The sequence below is a fragment of the Tyto alba genome, unplaced genomic scaffold (assembly GCF_018691265.1).
Source record: "Tyto alba isolate M040663 unplaced genomic scaffold, T.alba_DEE_v4.0 Super-Scaffold_2, whole genome shotgun sequence".
NCBI classification, from domain to species: Eukaryota; Metazoa; Chordata; class Aves; order Strigiformes; family Tytonidae; genus Tyto; species Tyto alba.
The window spans coordinates 24,950,899-24,973,448 of NW_024881282.1; the positions used below are offsets into that span (position 1 = coordinate 24,950,899).

Here is a 22,550-nt window from a genome sequence, read left to right on the forward strand (position 1 = left end):
CTCAGATAAATGTTTGCAGGAAGAGAAAGCCATTATCTTTGAAGTTACAAAATGATTAGATATTCAGCTGCCGCCATCAGATGCAATTAAAGACATGGAACTTAAATTCATACCACAGAACATTTGAGTTTGCCAAATACATTATGAAAAAGCCACACTGTGCGGCTCTGAGTCTTGTCCTGTCCATACTCCCACTCCCATACCAGTTGGAGACTAGGAAAAACTAATCATTCAGCTGCTTCCTGAAGCTGAAAGGCTGCAAAAGGACTGCGCCCTTCACAAGAGTCCTCTGCTTGGGCCAACTGAGTTTTGACAGAGACATTTCTTCCTTCTCAAATCTGGAGTCATCTTCCATCTTTGGTCCCTTTGAAAGTCTTAGATCCTGTGGAAGGATGCTGGATGATGCTGCGGTTATTGGGACAAGCAATACGATCTAATTATTCAAAATAGTCTTTGTAGGTTCTGATTTTACACAATTTTTGGATATTGATTTCAAAAGAAGAATGGGATTGTGGTTAGGTAATGTGAACTGTCTGATGCACAGTGTGAAGTTAAAAAAGTCATCAGCTTTTTAAAATAAATTACTTCTGCATTTAAGCAGGAATGGAAAGGCAGTTTGTGATAAATTACATTTACTTTTGTGTACTTCCTTCAGAAACTTCAAGCATTACAAAATGTAATACAGAGAGAAATTTTTACCTTTTTGGGGATAAATGCTACAGAAACATTAATGTTAGATCTTTAGACCTGTGAAGCAGGGTTTCTCATCATTTTGCATCTTCTGCAGCAGTGGCAAAAGTGGTTACATTTACACTGTTAAATGAAAGACAGCCTGATTCTCGTTTTTTTCGTCAAGTGGCACCACTCAGCTCATGTCTGCACTTACGCGGGACTAGTCCTTTCTCCCATAAACTTGCTCTGGGTTGAGCTAGCTGTAGGAGGCCAAAACAGAGCCAGGGAGTCATCTGCTCAGCAGAGCAGGGATTACTCCAGCTCACCTCCCATCCCTTCTATTTAGCAGTACAGGCATCCCCACTCAGGCTCAGAGGGACATTTTACTGCCAGAAGCCCAGTACTGACAGAGAACACGATGTGTTAACACCTCACATCTGCAAGCAGGAGCTTCTGGATGATGTGGATCATGCGCGCTGAAGGAATGGCCCAGAGGATACATGTAGTGAGGAAGGGGAAAGAGTTGTTAGAGATCTAGAGGGGAAACAAAGGGTTCAGCCACCATCCTTGCTTCTGGATACATTCAGCAGTAAAAATTGTACTGCAGCCTTTAAGGAAATGCCTTTCCTTAATGAGAGGGTGTCATATTTTCCTGCAAATGTGATTTCAAGAAGGAAGCTGAGAAATCTCCCAGAAATTGGCAGGTTTAGGGGTTGGGGGGGTGCTGGCAGATGTGTGTTTGTGACTAAAAATATAAAAGCTAGTATTAAATTACAGACTCCACTTTGAACTTACCGTTTTTTTCCATACTTCTAAACCACTCAAATGATGGAGAATTAGAAATAAGCATGGCACAATCAGTAAAAGAAAGAAACCATAAAGGACACCAGTGACACACTAAAGGGGAAAAAGTCAGATACCCTTTATGCCATTAGGACTAAATGAGAGAGACAATAATAAATATATACAGATTTTTTTCTTCCACACCCTGAAATCTTTGCTCACACAAACAGACCTTTCTCCAACCACAATCCTATTAAAAGAGAGTACAACTATCACCAAAGCTCTGTAATATCCAGATCATTAAAACAATACCAGTTGACATTATTATGATTTATTATTTTGCTCCTTCAGTACAGAGGAAAATTCATCTGAGTAAGTTGCAGGGCTGAGTCCTTCTTTGGCAAAGGACTTTGAGTGGAAAGCAAAATGTCTGCTACGTTCCAACAAGGCAGCTTTCATGCCTGGAAGATGGTATTTGCTTAAGATGTACTGCACAGCCCCTATTTTAAACTAAGTTATTTCTCCGAGTTCACCTAACTTATCACAATGACAGAAACTTTTGCTCATCTGTGGGCGCATGTTAGTCAAAACCCCGTGTAGTCTGAAGTGCTATGGAGTGATTTTCTTCTCCCAGCAGAATTAACCTCCTCAGCCCCGTAACAGATGAGAGACGAAAAACCACAAGATATTTTCAGACTGAGTAATGCTCATTCTTTTCAGCTAAGCCATAATGCTCCCAAGTTCTCTGAATCATGCTGTCTGCTCTTCAATAGCTTCCAAATAGTCCAGCTCAAGTTGCTCAAGCCCTCCTCTCCCTCACTATATTATGGTGTGCAATTGGGGTTGTAATGATTTGCTCTAGTAAGCTCAGCTGACCCACTGAACTGAACCCGAAAGGGGAAACTCAACAGGTTTTGAAGCAAAAAGTACAACACATGAGAATTTTACAATGCATGAAGATGAGGCTTTACTGACTTGTGCATCTTGAAATACCTGTAAAATAAGTATCAATAAGAAATGACACAATTAGCATATACTGGGTCAAGCCCACAGGCCATATAATTCAGCATTTTCCCCTCAAAAGAGGCTATTACAAGGTGTAACAAACAACAAACAATTGGCTAATAACCTAATAACCTACAAGGGACCTGCTCCCTCAGTCCCTTCCATTAGAGGCTTCGGCACCAATCTAAATGTATGTGATGCTCTATATGAAACAGGTCATATAATTGTTTACGTGCATCTAAAAGTCTGAAAATGCTTCATGATATGAGTAGGATAAAAACAGTGACTATGGCTAAGATGCCATCAATGACTTCACAGATTGCATCTGAATCAAAATGAAAGAAAAAGTCCATAAGGATCTGTTGCCTACAGAGAAAAACAGTATCTGGCTGGAACCTCAAACTGCACATTTTTTTAATTAACACTTATGGTGCTCATGGTACAAATACTGCACTTTATTTTCAGGGATTTATGTATAAATACAGACGTAAGAGTCTCCCAGTAACAAAAGTGCTGTGTACAGATTCTCTTAATTAATCTATTTTTGTGAATAATTTCTATTTTACTTCTGTTATGTAGCATTTTATATGCCCCAATGACCTAGCACTTCTTCTAAATTTAAACTGAAAACAAAAAACGTAATTATTATTACTCTAATGATTCATTTATTGAGCATATATCTTTCATTTATTGGCTTAAATGTCTTTTAACATTACTGGCTCTAATTATACAATAGGGTTAATGTGAAAATTAAAAATCTCCTTGGTGATCAATACAGAAGATATATAGCACAACTACAGCTGTTCATTTCACCATAATTTCAAAACAAAAATGTCTCAAGTTAAGATTTCACCTTGGCTGAAATCCTGCTTTCAGTGAAATTGGGAGCAAAAGTCCCCGAATTTAAAAGAGGAGCCAAGATTTACTTCTTGGTGTCCAACCTTCATGTGTCAGCAGAAGTGTCACAGACGCTCAGTGGCTGTGAAGTTGTAAGGCCAGAAGGAACCTATGTCATTACTGAGTCTGATCTCTAGTACCACACAGGCCACTTCTTGATGCATACCACGCAGGAATTTCTCAATAATTTCAGCTTTTCAACCTTTTTGCCAGCTAGTGGCTCTAGTAAATGTTCCTCCCTTTCAAATTTCCTGTTGTCTATGATGCACAACTTTTTTAAACTTTAATGAACTAGACTGCAATCTTTCACAGTACTATTTTTTTTTTCTTTTTTTTTTTTTTTTTTTTTTTATATAAATGCACCTCAGGGCACTTTGAGTTCATGAATACCCCTCAGGATGCTCACATTTTTTGTGTGAAAGGTTCACACAAATACTTCAACCATTTCAGAGTACAAGTTTAGAAAAAAAAAAAAAATTAAAGAAACCCTACAATTTAATTGAAAAACTCTAGTTTCTCCAAGTTTAGAGCTAAGGACTTGAGAAAAGAGTATGGAAGGAAGGGAAGATGATGGTGAAGAAGCTTCACGTGATGTAGGGTCTCAGTTTCTAATGGACCTTCAGATACTGTAAGAAACACAGTTTTCACAGATTTGGTCAAGACTTCTTATTGTTTAACCAACCCAAAGACTCCTCTGCCGTGAGCACACACCTGCCCCACGCGCGTCTCACGCTGGAGAGGGTGACAGAGCATGTTGCAGCTGAGGTCTGCAAGGCAGCTCTGCAGCTGAGGATGTTCCTCCTGGTGCTCTGGGCCACCCCAACCCCAGGGCTGTCCTCTCCTGTGTGCCTGGGCTGGAGCACGGGCACGGGGCCACCGCGAGCGGAGGCACCGGGCACGGACTGGGAACCGGGAACTGCTACTGCCCTGCCACGAGGCACCCCACAACCTCAAGAGACAGTGGGTCACTGGCACTGGTCAGAGATGACCTAAGTGGGGGTGGTTGTCTCATTACCACCAAGGCTGAATCTTGTTGGTTAATCTTTTACTTTCCTGGGTTCAGACAATGAGGTTTAAAGGTGTGTAGTCGGCCTCCAGAGCGTGGACAATGCTATGGTTCAGCTTGCCTGGACAACCGTATTTTGTCATCTTTGTATGGCTGAAAAAACCCACAGTCTTTAATTATACAATTACATAATTGTATCCTGTTTCCCACCTCCAGGGATGGACAGGTATTCCACACCTGTGTGCATATTCAGAACATGATCCAGGCATTTTAATGTAGACTATGACTGCAACATTTTCACTTACATGACTTCCAAGTTTTCCTTTTGAGTATGGACGTATATTACAGATTGGTTTACATTAACAGTCATTAGTCACCTAAAATGCACAATTTTTTGCTAAGCACTTGCATCCCTCTGTAACACCTTCCACAAACTGTTGTCATGTTTAGCAAAGAGAATTAAACATGTCGAACTAGCTCCAAAAGGAAGACTGTAGACAGAAAAGTGCATTTGTTTGTTCCTCTAACAGAAAAATGCATTTGTTTGTTCCTCTAACACTCGCTCAAACAAGACAAATGCAGGTGACACAAAGGTAACTACCGATGAAAGATCAAAACTGAAACTGCAACATGCAAGTGCATAAAACATCTGCTGCGTGTTGAACACAGAGTTTGCCTTGAAAAATTAAAGTCTGCTTTGGGATTGCCCCATCGAAGAATTCTTTTCGACTGCTCTTGCCTGTGGACCTAAACTGAGAGAAACCAGAGTGTTACTCACTGTGGGCAAGAATTTAGTCACTGAGAATAGGAATTTGTCTTATTTTCATTTGTTTCTTCATATTACTGAAAGTGCAGTCTATGAATCAAATTCTACTGTGGATGAATGGGGACATTACTGGTGATGCCTAGATGTACTGGGGCAGATGTGGCTTCATTTGGCTTGACTTACACTCTCCCTGTGCTGCACAGTCAATGATTTCAATTTAAGATTTCCAGAGTATGGCCTTAATTCCTCATTACTTTTTACCTACTGCTACTTTTTATATTTTCTGTTCTGCACTGAATTTAGCCATGTACTGTAATAGAAATAATAACTTTGTGACTCATGTAATATAAATTCTTGAAAGTCACCACCTTATTTATTTAAAGCAAACATGAGTAATCATTAATGAATTCTCATACAGTTCCTGCATACACAGTTTGAATAAATACCTCAGACCAAGCATGCTACACCCTGTTCCTTTATGCTGAGGCATGTGTCCCCTTCAGCATGGAAACTAACGGGCTTATGGGGGAAAGGGAATCATCAAAAGATCACATTTTGAAAATACCTATTTAATATCAGACAGATAATTACTACTCACATTCACAGGCCACCACATAATTCTGCCTCAAGGAGTCGGTGGTATACATAAACCAAATATTTAGGACTTTCAAAGTATGATCTGATTAAAATAACAGTCTAGTTCCTTTCATTTCCCTTGTGGTGGTTTTCTATTTAGAAATGATCAAATAGCATAATTCCTCTAATGATTCATTTAGTTTATTTTTAACTACCACCAAAGGAAAATACAAAGGAAAGCTTCTTCAGCAAACATGTTTTTAAAGGAGGAAGAAAAGCTGTATTGCACAATATGAAAGCGTAATTTAGCATCATTTAGAATAATACATGCAGCTAATGACTGAAGAGATAGCAGTATGTGCAACACTTTGTATTACACTGCACTAGTGAACCAGGTTCCTATTCTGGAATGGAAGCTTTGACTCCTTTATACACTGTAAATTGGATACATTCTGATTTTGTGAATCATTCCTTTCACTAAAGAAAAATATCCCTGATGTAAAAACTTCAGTGTTTCCTACTGTGGGTGTCTCCAGTCTGAAAACCAGCAACTGAAAAATACCTGCACAAGTAGAGAGCAGGTATTTGAACAAGCCCCAAGGCAGCTTAGCACTTAAACATGCAGCAGATCTGTTTTCAGCAAAGCAATTAACCAGGCAGGATTCACCGTTCCGGTGATATTAAAATGCAGGCTGGATGTTTTCCTAAATATATGTTATAATTTAAATTATTAGACTGGGGAGGTGCTAACACAAAAATTGGGGTAGCAGGATTCAAATGCATTGTCTTAATGGCCTTAAAATGTATGATTCAAGGACATGCAAATTCAAGGAGACTAAATAATGTTTTACATGCTTTACTCAATCGGGTGACTAAAAGCAAGTTTTGGATGTCATCTTCCATCTCCTGGTCTACTTTTCAATATACCCTTGATAAATTGCTCTGTGACACTCCATTAGTAACAAATCCCACTTTCCAATGGGGTAAAACTCACCTCGAAAGGGACAGGCTGGTACCTCCAGTACCCTCGGAGACTGGGAGTGGAACTGGGCCTGACTGCAGTACCCTCACACTGCTCACAGTCTGAACAAGGCAAGCCCAGAGGGTGACGTGCTGACCCAGCAAAACCTGGTGAAAGTCTTGTCAGTGACTGATGGGGTCTAGGGATTTCATCCGCAGTGTAACCTGGAGGTTTCTGACTAAGTTATACGAGCTGGACTTAGCTTTTTTTGGTGTTGCTAACACAGCTATTTCTATCAAAATTATTAGTCACCACCTGGGGCACTGCAGAAAAAATGTATACCTTGCCTATGGTTTTGCACTAGATGTGTGTATTCCTACATATAGGCTCATAGACAGACATCAGCGTCTATTTGCACACATAATTTCATTACTGCTAATGAACTGACACTTAACCAACATCGGACTCTGCCCCCAGTTTCCATCAATAAAAGAAGTGAAGGAAGCAACAATGTATTCTTAGTGATTCGAAATACACAAAGAGTTCATATACTGAACTGTAACATACATCACATCATCGAGGCACTATACAAATATAACTTCCCACAGCTCTGTGCAGGACAGGTTGGAAAGCTGCGGCAGAGAAACAGAGGTCATTCACCGCGGACTGACCACCCACGCAGGAAGAAAAGCGACAGCTTGGCAACTCCTCCCTGTCCCACCATGCAGCCTCTCAAAAGCCTGGGCACCTCTGGGTGCCTTTGGCAGCCCTGGCTGTCCTGGACAGCTGCTGGGTTACAGGTTACAAGAGAGAATGTTAAGCAGCGCCGTGAAAGGTAGAGGAGGTGTGTTAATCCATGTCATTCGCAGCTGCTGCTTGAAAATAAAGTTGGTACTAGCACTGCACCCAAAACATTTTCAAATAAACATGAAGAGAAATAAATTACCCTTTCTTTCCATTCAATCTACGCTGTACACTGGGTACACAGAATGACATAATATCCTTCCTGAAATCAGCGCTGCAATGAGGACCAGTATCCTTCAAACACGACCAGTTCCTGAGACCGCCTTGCAAACAACTGCATTTTCCTATTTGCCACAGAAACTATCTTTTTCGGTTTGTTTTGTCTTGTTCTTTTTTAAGCTGGACAAAGAATTAGGCATTGTTTTCTTTAGAAATGCAATAAAAGTTTCATTGCTATATCCCTGTACTTCTGACAGAGTTTGACAGCCACGGATATAAAGAATCTTACTGGAAAGCAACACAGAATTAGCCACTCCATTTAACTGCTGCTGGTCAGAAACTCACACCAATTTCTGTGATATGTGGCTGATATGACAGTAAACACTGTTAACTCTATGCCTGCCCGTAGTTAGCAGAATCAACCATCTTTTTGCAAGCTGTCAAGAAAGTGTTATCTTCAGGATTTTTTTTTTTTTTTTATGACAAATACATGACATACTCTTTTTCTGCACGTGGGACCACATCCACTTTGGAAACTGGTATTCTTGGAAACTGGATGCTATACAAAACTATGATCAATATAAAACCATGTATTGATTTGCTTTTTCATTTGGAAAAATCTGTACAGTTGGCTTTTATCTTTTTATCTTTGCATTAACAGTTCTGAAGATGATTTTAAATTGCATACACAGCCCAGAGAATTTGTTCTGAGGCCAATCTGCATTTAGCTTTAGTGCTGTAGATATATATTCAGAAAACAAAATCAATACATTTGTAATGACTGCCTATTAACTGCATAAGCAGCTGCAGAAAGCCAAGTCAGCAATTATTTTTAAGGACATGTGACAAGTTTTCTAATCCTCTGACAGCTACACATGCTTGTTTTCAAAGGATATTATCCCAGCTGCCTTCTTCCAGCAGCTCTGGACTTCTGCTTTGTTTCTAACTGGATGATCATTTATTTTCTGTGCTTTAGCACAGGCAGGTTTTACCTGTAGCAATCGAAGCAGATGTAATGATGCCAGCAGCTAACTGCTCTGACAGTTGGAAAAGACGAACTTCAGCACCTAAGCCACTGCATAGTTTATGATTAAAAGATAATTTAGTTAACTAGCTACTCATGCACTAGTGTTTGTCTCTTGGTTCTCAGTGTACGTGTGCATGTGCAGAAATAGAAAAGTATGAATGACTATTTCGAACTCTGGCTCTAGCCAAATTAGTTCACAATAGAGACAGGAGAAGAGCCTGAAATATGAGGCACTAAAACCTGCTCTCCTACAGAAGACGGGACCTGCAGACCCTGCGAGATGCCAGGCTCAGGACGGCCTCTGCCAGTAACTCACCTTGCTGAATCTTCGTCAGCAGCTGGTGACGGGCGAGAATCCTGCTCATCCTGTAGGGAGGGCGCCTGGCGGTTTGATCAAATCGCAGGTACATTTCCTGGCCCTCAGGTGACACCGAGTTTAGGTAGTAACAGCCAGTGCCCGAAGTCCTGGGCACCTGCTTAAACATCTCTGCTCCTTTAAAATCACTCCGTCCGTCTCCGCTGTGGCTACCTCAGATTATAATCAGGGTAATGAAAGGAGGGAGGCAACAAGCCCTAGGGAGCTGAAAAGAGCAAGCGCTTTAGAAGAAAAAGGAGTGCCAAAAGCTACAACTCAGGATTCCTGCTTCTCCCACATGATCCGCACGGGCCAATCGCTCCGAGTCCAGGCTGTGGAAGTGCAGCCTGCCAGAGCGGGACAGCCAGCCTGCCCCGGCCCCGGCAGCCCCCGCAGCCCCCCGGCTGGACCGAGCTTACCCAGCACGGAGGGGCTGCACCGGGCCGCTCCTGAAAGCAAAGAGGAAGAAGTTGAAGACGCTCAGGAATGCCTGTTTCAGAGTAGGCAGGGCTGAAGAAAACCTTTTCCTCCTCTGCGCCACACCGCCCAGCTGTCGACTCATCTCTGGAGAAGATGTCCTCACTAGTTTTCTAAAAATCATACCCCTGTTTGCCAAGAAAAAAGTCCGTTTACGGAAGGGCTGTCTGAATCCCCAAAACCACACGGTACAACGAGCACTGGAACAAATGAAGCCCTTGGGATGAAAAGAAGAATCAACAATGCCTCGCAGTAAGCACTCAGCAGTAAACAAAACCCAGAAGTCCCCAGTATTAGTGTTGCCCAGAACTGGTCACAGTCTGGAAGATGGAAGGGGATGGAGAGAGTCTCTGTTTTTCAGGTTCCTCACCATAACAGCTTTTGCTTTTTTTTAGCAGACAGAGGGGCATCTGTTTTTATTCAGTCTTACTTGTCAACCACTGACTTTGTAAAACATGCCATTTCTTTAGTGAATCAAATGGAAGCAGAACATTGCCATTTTTATCAGAAAGTGGGCAGCATATCTAAGTAAAAAGATACTGAAATTACCTTCCTAGTATGCCTATCAAATAATTTTCCACTACAGTTTAAAATACCAGCATTTTCCTTTAAAACACCCCTAGCATGAGCTGATTTCTAAGGGAGCAGAGCCCTGGCCAGGGAGTTTTGTGATCAAGACAGTTTCTGATACCAGTACCCCTGGCCTACTGGAAGCAGTTTCACAGCCCTGGAGATGAACTTTGCAGTGTCGCGATACTAGAAATGACTGCAACTCAGGCAGCTTTTCCTCCCCCCCAGCTGAACGGGCATCAGGGCAGGGGAAGGTGGGGGTGAGGCAGTGGGGTGGCCAGCCAGCAAGGTTCCTGCACAGCTCAGGAACCATGCCCGCCTCCCAGATCCGTGCCCCTTGCCATGAAGCCAGTGTCAAGCTGGGGGGACGGGGAGCTGACAGCGCTGCTGGAATGGCCGAAAGCCCCAGGCAGAAGGGGCTCAGCCCCCATCCCAACCCATGGGGGATCTCGAACTCCCCAGGCTCCCCTTGGACATCCACCTGCGGTGACATTATTGTTTCCCGTTCTCTGGCCTTGAGGTTGACAATATGTCATGATGTGCCTTTGTACATCGGAGTTCTCCTTCCACCCCAAGCCTGGATGAAGCTGCCCCCCAGGGCAGGGCCATGGGGTGGCATTGCCTGGGACCTGCCTGCTCGCAAAGGACAGGGTCAGGCTAGCTTGCAAGGGCAGAGGTAGCCACCTAAATGTAAGGGGGGAAAGGACAGCTTTCTCATTCACAAGTATTCATTAAAATTCTGCTCCGTGCAAACCCCTTAGGGCAGGGTTTTACTGCAACGCGATCTTTTCATTACAACTTATGAATTTTATTCCTAATTGACACGGTACTTTTTCAGTGCCATAAAATGAAGAAACGTAATTTCAGGTACAAAAAAATTGAAATGAATGCGCTAGACTGAAAGCCTCCATTACCTGTTATTACCATCCACAGCACCTGCAAGTCCTGTACATGCTGGTTTTTGCCCCAGGTGTGGCTGTATGGTCTAGACTCCCAGCAGGGCTGTCAAACTCAAGTCAAAAGAGCCGGCACCACTACCATCTATACTCCCAAACAGGGCTGGTCACTGGCAGCCAGGGAGTGGGAATAATCCAGTCGCCCCGCTGTGCAAAGCGGAGAGGCAGGATTGCCGCGCAGGTGTGAGTGGAGAGAGCCTGAGCAGCAGGGAAGGGATGGTTTGTGCTCCCACCCCAGCTTGCCAAGTCAGTGTGTCAGTCACTGAGCTGCTATCTTTTGAAGAATAAATATCCCAAAGACTCCTGAGTGTCAATGATGTGCACAGTATTTATCCAAAGAGACATTACCACCATGTGGGGAAATTCTTATTTGATTCATCTACAGTCCTTTGAGCTAATTCTGCTTATAAAATGCTATTGCTAGTGGAAAAAGCAATTATTAACACTTCATAGCACTCTGTTTAAATTTTCATAGGGATTTCTTTTTCTGTTGGAAAATGAATTGACTTTTTCAGCTTATGGGATTTTGCATTCTTCCTTGCAATATTTCCAAAGACTGGGAAGCAGTTTAATAGAAATGTAATGCTTCAAAAGCCAGCCCAAAGAGACAAAAACCAAGGCAAGAGCCTGAGTAAGGTATTGACTAGGGAACAAGTCCATTAAGGGCTTAACAAGTCACCTATATACTTCTAGCAGAGAGCACAGCGCCAGCCCCAGTGCCCCACGGCTGCCCATCCTCCCCACGTCCCCGCCAGAGAGTGATCGACAGGGCAGAATTCCCTCCCAGCTTCCCCAGCAGCACAACTCGGTGGGCAGAATGCGGACCCTCCCTTGCAGGGCAACGACTTTTCCTTCCTCCTGGACTCAAGGGTCCAAACACAACTTCAGGGCTGGAGGGCTGCTCCAGGCTCGGCGCTGCTGAGCGCTGCCTTTGCTGAGGCTGAATTCTTTGGCTCCAGTCCAGCACTTACATAGTAGTCAAATAAAACAAGAAACAACAAGAGTTAGCTGCTCTCGTGGTTCTCATTTAAAAGCTCCTGTGCTTGAAGTTGTGCACCGTGGAGGAAAGAAGTAGTCCCCAATGCATACTTTTAAAATGACTGTCTCCTCATTTGGTGACTGCCTTGACACTCACTGTTTATTTTCAAAAATGCGTCATTCAAATAAGGAAAGCCCTTTGGCTATCAATCTTTCAGACAAAAAGTACTACAAAAGCCTAAAGTGTTATGTAAGAGCACTAATTAATACTTTAGTCTCAGTCTACAGACTGTTTCTGGAATAGTTAATAGAGCAACATTGAACTTTATGCTAATGCATCTCATAAAAGCACTTCGAAATAACAGCTTCCCAGGGCTGTGGGGGAGCTCTGGCACACACCTGAAATAGCTGCCTATCACGACAGCAGGACAGCCCACGAGTTGGAAACCCGACCCCATGTTCCCATGTCATGACTGATCCACGCAGCAATGGAGATTCCTTCATAAAACCACAGCTGGAATTAGTGATTTTTTTATCTGCATCAGAAATGTCCACACTTACATCGATAGTGTCACATCTAATACCTATGTGTCACATCTAACATGACAAGCAGTGATTTGATGGATACTGGAATTTTCTGGAAGATCAGAAATCTTTACTTAAAGGCTTATTAATACAGCACAGTGCTACTGACACCTGCGCAGTATTAGTACAATTGACAAAGTCAGCTCAAGGACGCGTACTCTTCTCTGTATGCATTCAGAAGCAGAACTGCAACACTTCATTTTCTGTTCATTGATTTTTACCTCTGTCTGCCACCTTTTCTCCCCGAAATTGCATTTGGTGTGAGAGGGAAAGAGTAAACTATTTGCAGGGAAAAAACACCCCGGGGTTACCCACATATACCAAAGTATCACAGGCAGGACCTGAGATCCACTTCCATTTCACGGAGAGCGGCGTGCCGTAATCAGCTGGAGGGAATGGCACGGTGTACTCTTGAACAGTACGGTGTACTGCTAAAATATATCTGATAACAAACTATCCACTTACAACCAGCTTTTCTGAGCAAAACAACAGGGTGAGTTTCTGCACACCACCTTAGCCTTAGAGTGTTACTCAGGAGGGCATGAGCCAACCCTATAGGCAGCAGGGTAGTTGAGGGTAAATTGAGATGAACAGCACCTTCCTACTTGTATTTCCATATATATGGATATAACAGGACTGCTTATTCATATTTTAGAATGCACCGCTCCTAATTAACTGTGAGATAGGTCCATGATGTCGTACCTGGCGCAGAGTTCTTCGGGCTTGGGTTGAACCTGCAGTTCTCACACAGTAATCAGCCACTTGATCTTCCCTCAGTGACCCATTTCCCTTTTATTGTTAGTTGCACTTATCTTGTTATAACACGTCTAAAATTAAATGGCAGCCCGATGGCTTCTCTTCATTTGAAAGCTCTGGTGCTATGAGAACAACACAGCTTCCTAACCACTGGGGGAGCACAGTTGTTATTAACATTAGTGACATGCAGTCAGAAGCCGGAAACTCTTGTTTTCAAGTCACTGAAGAAAAGAAATCAGGCGTCTGCTTTTAACTTGTTGATCTCTGGATTCCCTTCTATAATTCTGTAGATAGGAGAACAGTTCTGTTTGCTGAATTATGGCCAAAATGCCAATATCCTATATATGCAATATATCCTATATTGGATATTGGAGTCTGATCCGCATATCTTACTCCTATCCTATTCATACATCTTCTATTTCTTACCTGTATCTGCCTTTACAGATGCCTGCACAGCAGCTCATGTGTTAACAGCAGGCAGTTCCTCCTTTCTCAAATTTAGGAAGAGAAAAAAGTCGTATGTAGGGAACCCAAAGCTGTGTTTATGATGAGGTTTTCACTTACTTCACATGTTTTGAATCCCATCTCTGGGAACGGGCCTTTTCAAAGCAGAAGTTCATTGCCTGCTGTTTAGGAACAATGTTTTAAGTTTGAATGTAGATGTTTGTTTGAGAGCTGAGCTGGGATTACCACAGGCTGTAAACTCATTTATACAGAGCATGAAACAGCAGGGTCTCCAGAGCAGCCAGAAATGCTTCCCTCTGGCTCAGCAGCACTTTGACTGTCTTCCTGAGGCTGTGCCAGGGCACCAAGCCTTTGCAGCTCATCTGGGGCTGCCAGGAATCGGACTGGGGCAAAAGGAAAACAGTTTTTCCATGATTTCGACATCATCGGGAAGTGGGATGGAAGCGGCTAATCGCTGCACAGCATTACAAGAGAGGATCGTTTGACTGGAAAGCCCAATCCTGATGTGTTCAGGAGGCGAGTCAGGTGCTGTCAGCTGTCTCAATAGTTTTAAAAAAGAATACTGCTCAGCAAGGCTTCCTCTTGTACATGAAGGACAGGCTTATAGACACCCCTGATCAACTTCAAACCAGAAGTGGCTTCTGAATAGTACATTATATCCTTTTCCTCTGTTCTAGCGTTCCTGTTCCAGCATCAGAGGATTATCCTCTGCATTTTAAGATCAACATGTTTCATGAATAGTACCGGCATAAAAAGTATCTCCTGATTACAGAAGCATTAGTGGCCTGTCCAAACCACAGAAGGCAGCTCTAATACAAGCAGAGGATTAGAAATGGTATACAGGCTCAGTACAACAACAGCAGTGCATTTATGGGCACAAAGGCTGGTAGGGATAAAAGGGAGGTAACTGCCCCACCAGCCATCCCGGCAAACTTACAGAAATAAGGACACAAGCAAAAAACCAAGATGAGGGTCATCGCAAGACAGCTGAAGTGATTCATCTCATCAGTCCCGCCACAGAGGAGCTCAGGGGTGTTAAAACAACAAAACTTATGGTAACAGATTTGAAAAAAGCTCCTCCAAGGTCTTCTTCCAAGAGATCATAAAGTAGCTCAGCTATCAGGGATAAAAGGGAAAAGGCCACTTGTGGCTTAATAGCTGCTTAAAGACAGGAAACAAAAGTAGTAATAAATATTCTACGTTCACAATGGGGTGAGATTCCCAGTAGACTCCCACAGAGATTAGCGCTGGAACCTGTTTTGTCCACTATCCACACATGATTATTATAAAGGGACTGAGCAGTGAGTTGGCAAATCGTAATGACGATGCCAAATTAGTCTGGCAGTCAAAACAGAAATGGGTTGGAAACACTGAAGGTTCTTACAGTGTTGATTGAGAAGGCATTATAACTGTAGCTTTTGAGAGCTGATCAATGTACTGGAGAAAAAACACCCTAAAGGTACACAGAGCACAGTGATGACATTTAATGGAGCTACTATCACTGAGGAAACAGATCTTGGATAGGTTTATGAAAATCCAATACAAGTTCTCCACAGGAACAGAAAAAGCAAGGAGGATTTAAAAACTTTTTAGAAAAGTAACTGAGAGCAAACCAACAAACATTGTTATGCTATTGCAGAGGTCTGCCCACCACCTGGTAATGCTGGGGTCTTTTCCCACAGTGGATGAAACTGGGCACAGTAAGTGAAATGATCCTGGGGCAGGTACAAAACAAACAAACATAAATATTTCTTCATATTTGCCTAGTTGACCCCTGGAAGTCATTGTTAGAGGATGCTGTGGAAGCCAGAAGTTAGAAGAATTCAAGAAAAGACTAGAAGAATTCAAGAAAAGACTAGGAAAATTCCTGGAAGAAAAATCCAGCAAGGACCAATAAGCACAAAATTCCAGCTCATGGCCCAGGACCTCCCTAGCCACAGGAACACAGGTAGGCTATACAACATATACAGTATCACTGCATGCTTATCCCCGTGTTACATTTTTTCCCCCCAAATAGTTGCATCCACCCACTGGCTGACACATGATACTGGGCTGGGTGGAGCTGTGGTCTGACCTGCAGTGGTGGGTCTGTATTCTTACATGAGCTAACCAGCCTGCACCCACCCTGTGGACTATGTAAAAGTGGGATCCTAACAGCATTGCTAGTGCATAAATGCATCAAAATAACCGCTCCTGTGGTCTGTGGCTGGAGCCTGTGGAACAGCCAGTATTTCCCTGGGCACAACCTCTCCGTGCCCTCTTGTCACATTTGTTGGTGAAGTCTAAGCTGGCGGTCTGTTGGCCGCAATGACGGGCTCAGAGGATGTGACCTTCCCGTCCCTTCTGCTCTCCCAGGGGGAGAAGGCAGAGTTAGAAGGGATCAGGCACTTCTGGCTGGTGGGTGAAGTCACTGGAAGGCGTCGGTTGTCTCGTCCAGTGCCTGCTGCTAATTTAGGCATTATGGTCTCACTCCTGTTCAGTTTTAAACATCACATTTTTTCTCAGTCAAACCACACCAGCATACGAATATAGACTCCACTGGCCTTAGCTGAACTCTTCACAAGCCAAGAATAGACAGCAGTGTGAAGTCCCTAAAGACAGTGGTTCTCAACAGTATATAAATTAAAAAAAAAAAAAAAAGCAAAAAAAAAAAAAAGTTGGATAATAAATAGAGTTCAAAATAGAGGTCAAAAGAGGGGAAGACATTTCAGGTGGCAGACCTCCTCTGCCAAAGCATTCGGAGGGTATTATGACAGAAATGAGCTAAAAGTAGTTTCCACACCCTTAATGCAACTCCATCTGCTAAATCTATACCCATGTTCCTAAAACTAAACCCCCAGGAACTGTGTAAATATATTTAAGTAGTGGTGGGCCAACACACATCCTAATCTCCCAGTGTCACTAACAAAGTGTTTGGATAACACAGTGATGACTCTTGTAAGAAAGTGTTTAGATAAACTTAGTTTCTTATGTTATCCAAATACACTGTAAATCCCTACACAGCCCCACTGCTGATGTCACTCTGAACCACAGGCAAACATTCCTATCTCAGCTGAAGGTTCATGCCTTCGCAGACTTCATGTGAGGGCTTTGCTATTTATTTTCTTTTCAATGGGACTCCAGTACCATGGTGATGAAATGGGCAAGAAAGGAAATATTCAGGTTTTGATCTGGTTTTGAGAGAGGGTTTTTTTGTCTCTCTGTGCTAGAGAGACAATGCCAAAGTTAGATTTTGTAAAAATAAAAAAAAAACAAGAGAGAACAGAATAGCTCTTGGCAACACTTTCAAACACAGCAGCATGGGACTGGTGCATGGGAACATGAAATTCTACAGGCTCCTTGAAATCAATGAATATTCATTGCATGATTTTAGTCTCTGGTCCAGTGAGGCAGATGGACATGATGGTTAGGTCACAGGACTACACGGCAATGACTTGCTGTAAGACTTCAGGGAACTTTTATAACCTGTCTCTGTAGTTACTTCCTGACTGATAACAGCAATCTTTGCCTTGCCTAACTGTTTTGGAACCTGTATGTAAAAAAAAAAAAAAAAAAAATAGTGTGTGTTTACAGATAGATAGATAAAAATATATAATTTTGTAGGCAGATTCATTTTCCTTACAAGCAATATCAGACCACTAGAGGCAAGTTAAAGTCTACTGTAACTGCAAGAACCAAGGAGAAAATAAAAGCCCTTCAAAATGGTCCTACACCTGTAGTGGGTTCCTTCAGATGACACACTTACTGCCTAAACTTGCAGAACACCACCGATTTCCTAATATGTTATTAAATGCATATTATCAGATCTTATAAATGCTGCATAACAACGATGTAGCGTTTGTACATGCAGCTCTACAGAGCAATAGGCACTAACTGATGAGCTGGGTCTTGACTCCAGGGCCAGGCTGCAGCCTCGCATGCAAGGAAGTATTCTGCAGGATGCATATAAGCATTGTTCACTAACAGTTAAAATGTCTCCTTTTTTTTTCTGCAATCCTCCAAGTCATCACCACTGAGACAGCCACCAGGTACAGCAAAGCCACCCCTTGGCTGGTTACTCTTCCCAGAGACCCAGGAAAGCTGAAGTTTTGGCTGACGTGTAGTGGAAGTTTAGGCTGCGGTGGGGTGGCAAGCGTTCCTGGGAGGGATGCCCTCTGCAGAAGCTGGTGACCCTTTCTGCCTCCACCTCTCCCACCTCCCTAACAAAGCAAACTGAATTAAGCCTTGTGGCAGCCAGCATCCCTGGTCCAGCGCAGGCCCACCTGGCCTGACACAGGGCAGTCCTGTTGCTGCAAGGGCGAGTGAGGGCACTGAATCCAGCACAGAGCTGGGGTCCCTCCCCGTGGCATCTGGGCATGTGCTTGCCCATGCCCTGGAGAACGGGGTGCACGTGACATTTTCTTCCCTCCCCAGATTACCAGCTTGGGCATCCCAGAACCAGAGCAAAGGTCCTGCACAGAAAATAGTATGGATGAGCAGAGAATTTGGTCACTAGCCCAGCTTTAAGGCTGACCCGCCACGTCCCTGCAAGCATGACCAACACACTTGCACACTTAGCTGGTTGCAGAATTTCAGCCATACTGGTGCCTAATTAGCAACCTCACACATAAAGAAGCCAGGGCAAATATGGGATGTTCATGTATCACTTATCCCTCACCCAAAGCTAGAATTCAGCATAATCTACATCAATTTCTCTGTACAGTATATTGGTTGTCCTGTATGTCTGAAACAGAATGCATGATACCCATAGCTTTTAATCCCAAATCATTTTCTTTTCATATCAGAAGGTTTAGGAGTATCAAATTGTAATATATACTTTTTTTTTTTTAAAAAAAAAAAAAAAAACACCAAACAAACAAACAAAAAAAAACACCAAAAAAAAAAAAAAAAAAAAAAAACCACCAAACAAAACAATAATCCCTGGCAGACCTTCCACAACAAACCAGCAGTGGAACAGTTTACAATATCATCAGGTATTAATGAGCTGGACAAGTCCCCAACCAGGATTTTCTGTCTTGCAGCAATCAGCTGCTCTGTGCACAACTTCAGTTTTCCATTTCTAGACTCCGTATTTCTTCCTTGCACTCTTTTTTTTTTTTCACTCACAGTTTGCACTGCGCTACACTGCAGAGCTGATGTGTCTCACTGGGTAATGTCATTTTGTCCAACAAGTTACAGGTGTTTTTTTTTACAGAGCAGAAGCCTGCTAAACAGCAGGAGCGACGCAGAGGAAAGGGCTTCCAACAGCTCCCCTGCCAGTCCTGAGAAAGAGCAGGCAGCGTGCTCCTCTCCTTCCCCACAGCCCGCCTCCAGAAAATGCTTCCAGTGGACAGGAAGGGCCAGAGAGAGCCTAGAACGTGCAGCAGTGCAGGCGGGGTGAATTATTCTCCAGCAGACATTCCCTCTTTCTCCACCTGCCTCCTGTATCAGCTGTACTGCCTTGGAGCATGTTCACTTCCTCTGCCTCTCCCTCCTCTAGCTCTGTACACCTGCACACTCCCTTGCACATCCCCCCCCTCCTCCAGCAACCACTTACCAAGACTTCTCCTTTGTTGGTTCCCCCTCTGTTCGAAATAGGCAGACCAAGAGAGTTGGTTGATAAGGTCCATACCAGCTGTGAATTCCTTTTTCACTCTCTCAATTCCAGCGTGATGAAAATTGCCATCTACCCTCTGTTTATCCTGGCATCCTATCACAACCCTCTACCAGACTTCCTCCCTGTTCCACTTTCTGAATATATACCAGCTCTCCTTCAAATCAACTCCACAGTGTTCCTCATTTGTTGTTGTCTACTTACGGTGTTGCTCCATGTTTATGGAATGTAGTTTTACTGGAAAAATTCCTTGGCCAAAACCTTCAAAAGGAACTACTCATCTTGGGTCGATTTTCCATGACACTTGCAAAGCTCTGACTTTCTGGGAGCACTGGTTTCCTCATTCTGAACAGAAGATCTCTTTGAAGTATTTCAAGTTGGGCAACTAAAAATTGCAGAACTGAAATTGCACCTGACCTTTGAAAAAGGTTGGTCCTGTTTATGTTTGCCAATTTTTTTTCCTCTCATTCAGTTAGATTTTGACAGGTAAGTGCTGTTCTCAGCTATAAGGACATGAAATTAAGGCAAAACCGGGTCCTGAAAAAAGAGTTTCCAGACCATGCTGCTGTGGAGGTCTTTTACGCCAAACTGATTACCCTGTAAAAGCTCTGGATTTGCACTTGTGTAGCTGAGATCAGAACTGGCTTTAAAGTACTCTGTATGTACTCTGTATTTGGATTGCAAAAGAATGAACCAGAGATTCATGTATGTCAGTCTTTATTTTTCCTCCTTTTATGTCCTGGGGAATTTACGACAAATAACATACTCACTGGTTCCTAATATGTTACCAAACATAATAGGTTGGATGATAAATTAAACCCAAATGGAGTTTTGAACATTTTGCTTTCAAAACGCTAGTAAGCCCGCATTGCTTTAAAAATAAACTTTGTTCCCACTTTGCTCAGACTAGTGACAGTTCATGTGACAGGGAGGCAACTCTGGCCGTGACACCTGTGAATGATTTGAAAATAACTTTTTAAAATACCAGTTGTGATGTGAGGGATTACATGTCTCCAGAAGATTACAAACGGGAAACAGACTGTGTCTCACCAGCTTAGGTGTAGCTCAGCTAGGAAGCGCACAGTCACATCGTAAACCTTCCTCTTACTTTGTTCCTAATTGGCAGCCTTGTTAACAACATCAGCAAAGAACTATTTACTGAAACCTGGAAGCTAAGAGGCCAGAGCATAAACTTCTCACGTCCTTATACTCCTTCCTAAATATCCACTAGCAGCTGTTGTGAAAAACAGGATACCTGAGGCTGATGGACTTTCGCTCTGACTGAGGACACTGTACCAAGTACAATAAATATTCACACATTTGATAACTAACTAGTAGTTTGAAAGGTGAACCTGAAAATACACTTTAAAACACGCAGCATGAAATCTGCGTGGCTGCTGCCTCTGTTGTTTAGCTAAACCGGTCAGAAATCACAAATAAAATCACACAGCTTTTATTATGATAAATTTGGTATGTCTTCTAAACACATGTAATTCACAATCTGCCTCCCCGGAATAAACTGGAAATGGAGAAATACATTTATGCGAGGTTCAGATACACCGGCTGGTTACTGCTGGAACATGTAACATTAACTTTCAAGTGACACTAAAGCCACAGGCGCCTTGTCAGCCTGATCTCCTGCTTTGCCTACTTGAGCAGGTACTTCAGAAGGAAGCCAGAGATGTTATAAGCAGCAATCTCTACAATTCAACTTCTGCAATGCTAGTGGCTCACTGATTTTCTTATCAAATGCACTCAGGTGGTAGCTGGAGATGGCTTTTTCCCTGCCTGTCACTGATGCAGGCAGATCTTTGGTGCTGTCACTTGACTAGGATTATGGAAAGAAAGAAGCACCACCAGAGGGCAATTCATCCCCCTTGTCTCACCCCTATTTCAGAATGACCCGACTTACTTTCAGAGGTACCAATTTCTGCCTTGACTGTGAAGGACCTCCTGTGACTAGCTCAATCCTTTTAGAAGGCATCCCCGCTAGACTCACTGCTTTCAAGTCAGGGCAGATGCTTTTCACCCTGTACATTATTTATAACGTGAACCAAGACTGTGTGGGTTGAGCATAACATAAAGCCTGGGCTCTGAGGACTGAACGAAACCTAAGTGGAAAAGGAATGAAGATTTCTTTTCTCGAGTACTTCTGTCAGTCAGTGCAGCTTAGCTGACTTGGCTGCTACATTTCCATTTTGGGATCCAGCCTTGATCTGGAGACCAAGTTGAAACTGTGCTTCAACAGGGCTGACAGGTACCTCAGTGGCTGTGCTGCGTACCTCAGGAAAGCCAGGGAAATGCTGACATGGACTGTATTCACACCTTCATCAGCAAGTCAAGTCTTAGGATGCTGTCCTTGGGACGGTGTCTTTGTCTCTACTATTTCACTAGCAGTGTCTGCATAGAGAAAGACTGAAAACTGCCACGTGCTAAGGGACCCAGGGAAGAATTAAATGTTAGCTTTAGAAGAACTAGTGTATTTCACAACTTCCTATTGATTATTTCCTGCTTATCATGTTATTGCTAACTGTTTCGTCCCCCTGAAATTATGTGGACATATATGTTTTACTCAGGCATCTACTGGCAAAACTAATTGAGGGATGAGTCTTCTGGCACAAAACAATGCTCTCTATTGAAGAAATAAGTCATTAAATAACATCATCCATAAATAGAAAGGGTTGTAAAAACAAATAGGGGAAAGCATCTGGTTTGCAACATCTTTGCACAATTTGCAGTAGCTAAATCTGGACCCAATTAATGACCTGTTTATTTTCCAAAATTTCAATAAAATGCCTTGGCAAAAACTTAATCTGTCTCTGGAGAACGTCTTACTTCCTTCCATATGTTGCCCGATCTGTCACAGCAATAAACTTCTTCCCAGTTTCAAGATCCCTAATGATTGCACCAACTGATGCTTTCCATAAGAGAAGAGATAATGGTTCCAGCCCTCTAAAAGTCATGATGCTCCCTCAAGAGAAAGCAACACGAAGAAGTGAAAGTGTGAGTGCCCGATGTTATAGCCTCTATTGTGACCTAGAATCCAGAGATTTAAAACAGCTCCTACCTACAATCCATCCCAGATGTTTTATAATCCCTCTGAATTTGATAGTTTCTTTAAAATGCTGCCATGCCATGATTAATGTATATGCCTTGGCT

At 42.8% G+C, this 22,550-nt stretch overlaps 1 protein-coding gene across 3 annotated transcripts in view; it reads right to left on the bottom strand.

Moving 5' to 3' along the window:
- The window catches only part of STARD13 (StAR related lipid transfer domain containing 13), a 256,899-nt gene that overhangs the window by 109,771 nt on the left and 124,578 nt on the right, over nucleotides 1-22,550 (bottom strand). The window contains exon 1 of one of the 3 annotated variants that reach the window (XM_032982815.2): nucleotides 8,973-9,169. The exons of the other annotated variants lie outside the window; for them this stretch is intronic. Coding sequence (XP_032838706.1) covers nucleotides 8,973-9,141 — 169 coding nt within the window. The 5' untranslated portion in view covers nucleotides 9,142-9,169. Of the gene's footprint in view, nucleotides 1-8,972; nucleotides 9,170-22,550 lie in introns of those variants that run through there. 3 annotated transcript variants of the gene reach the window in all.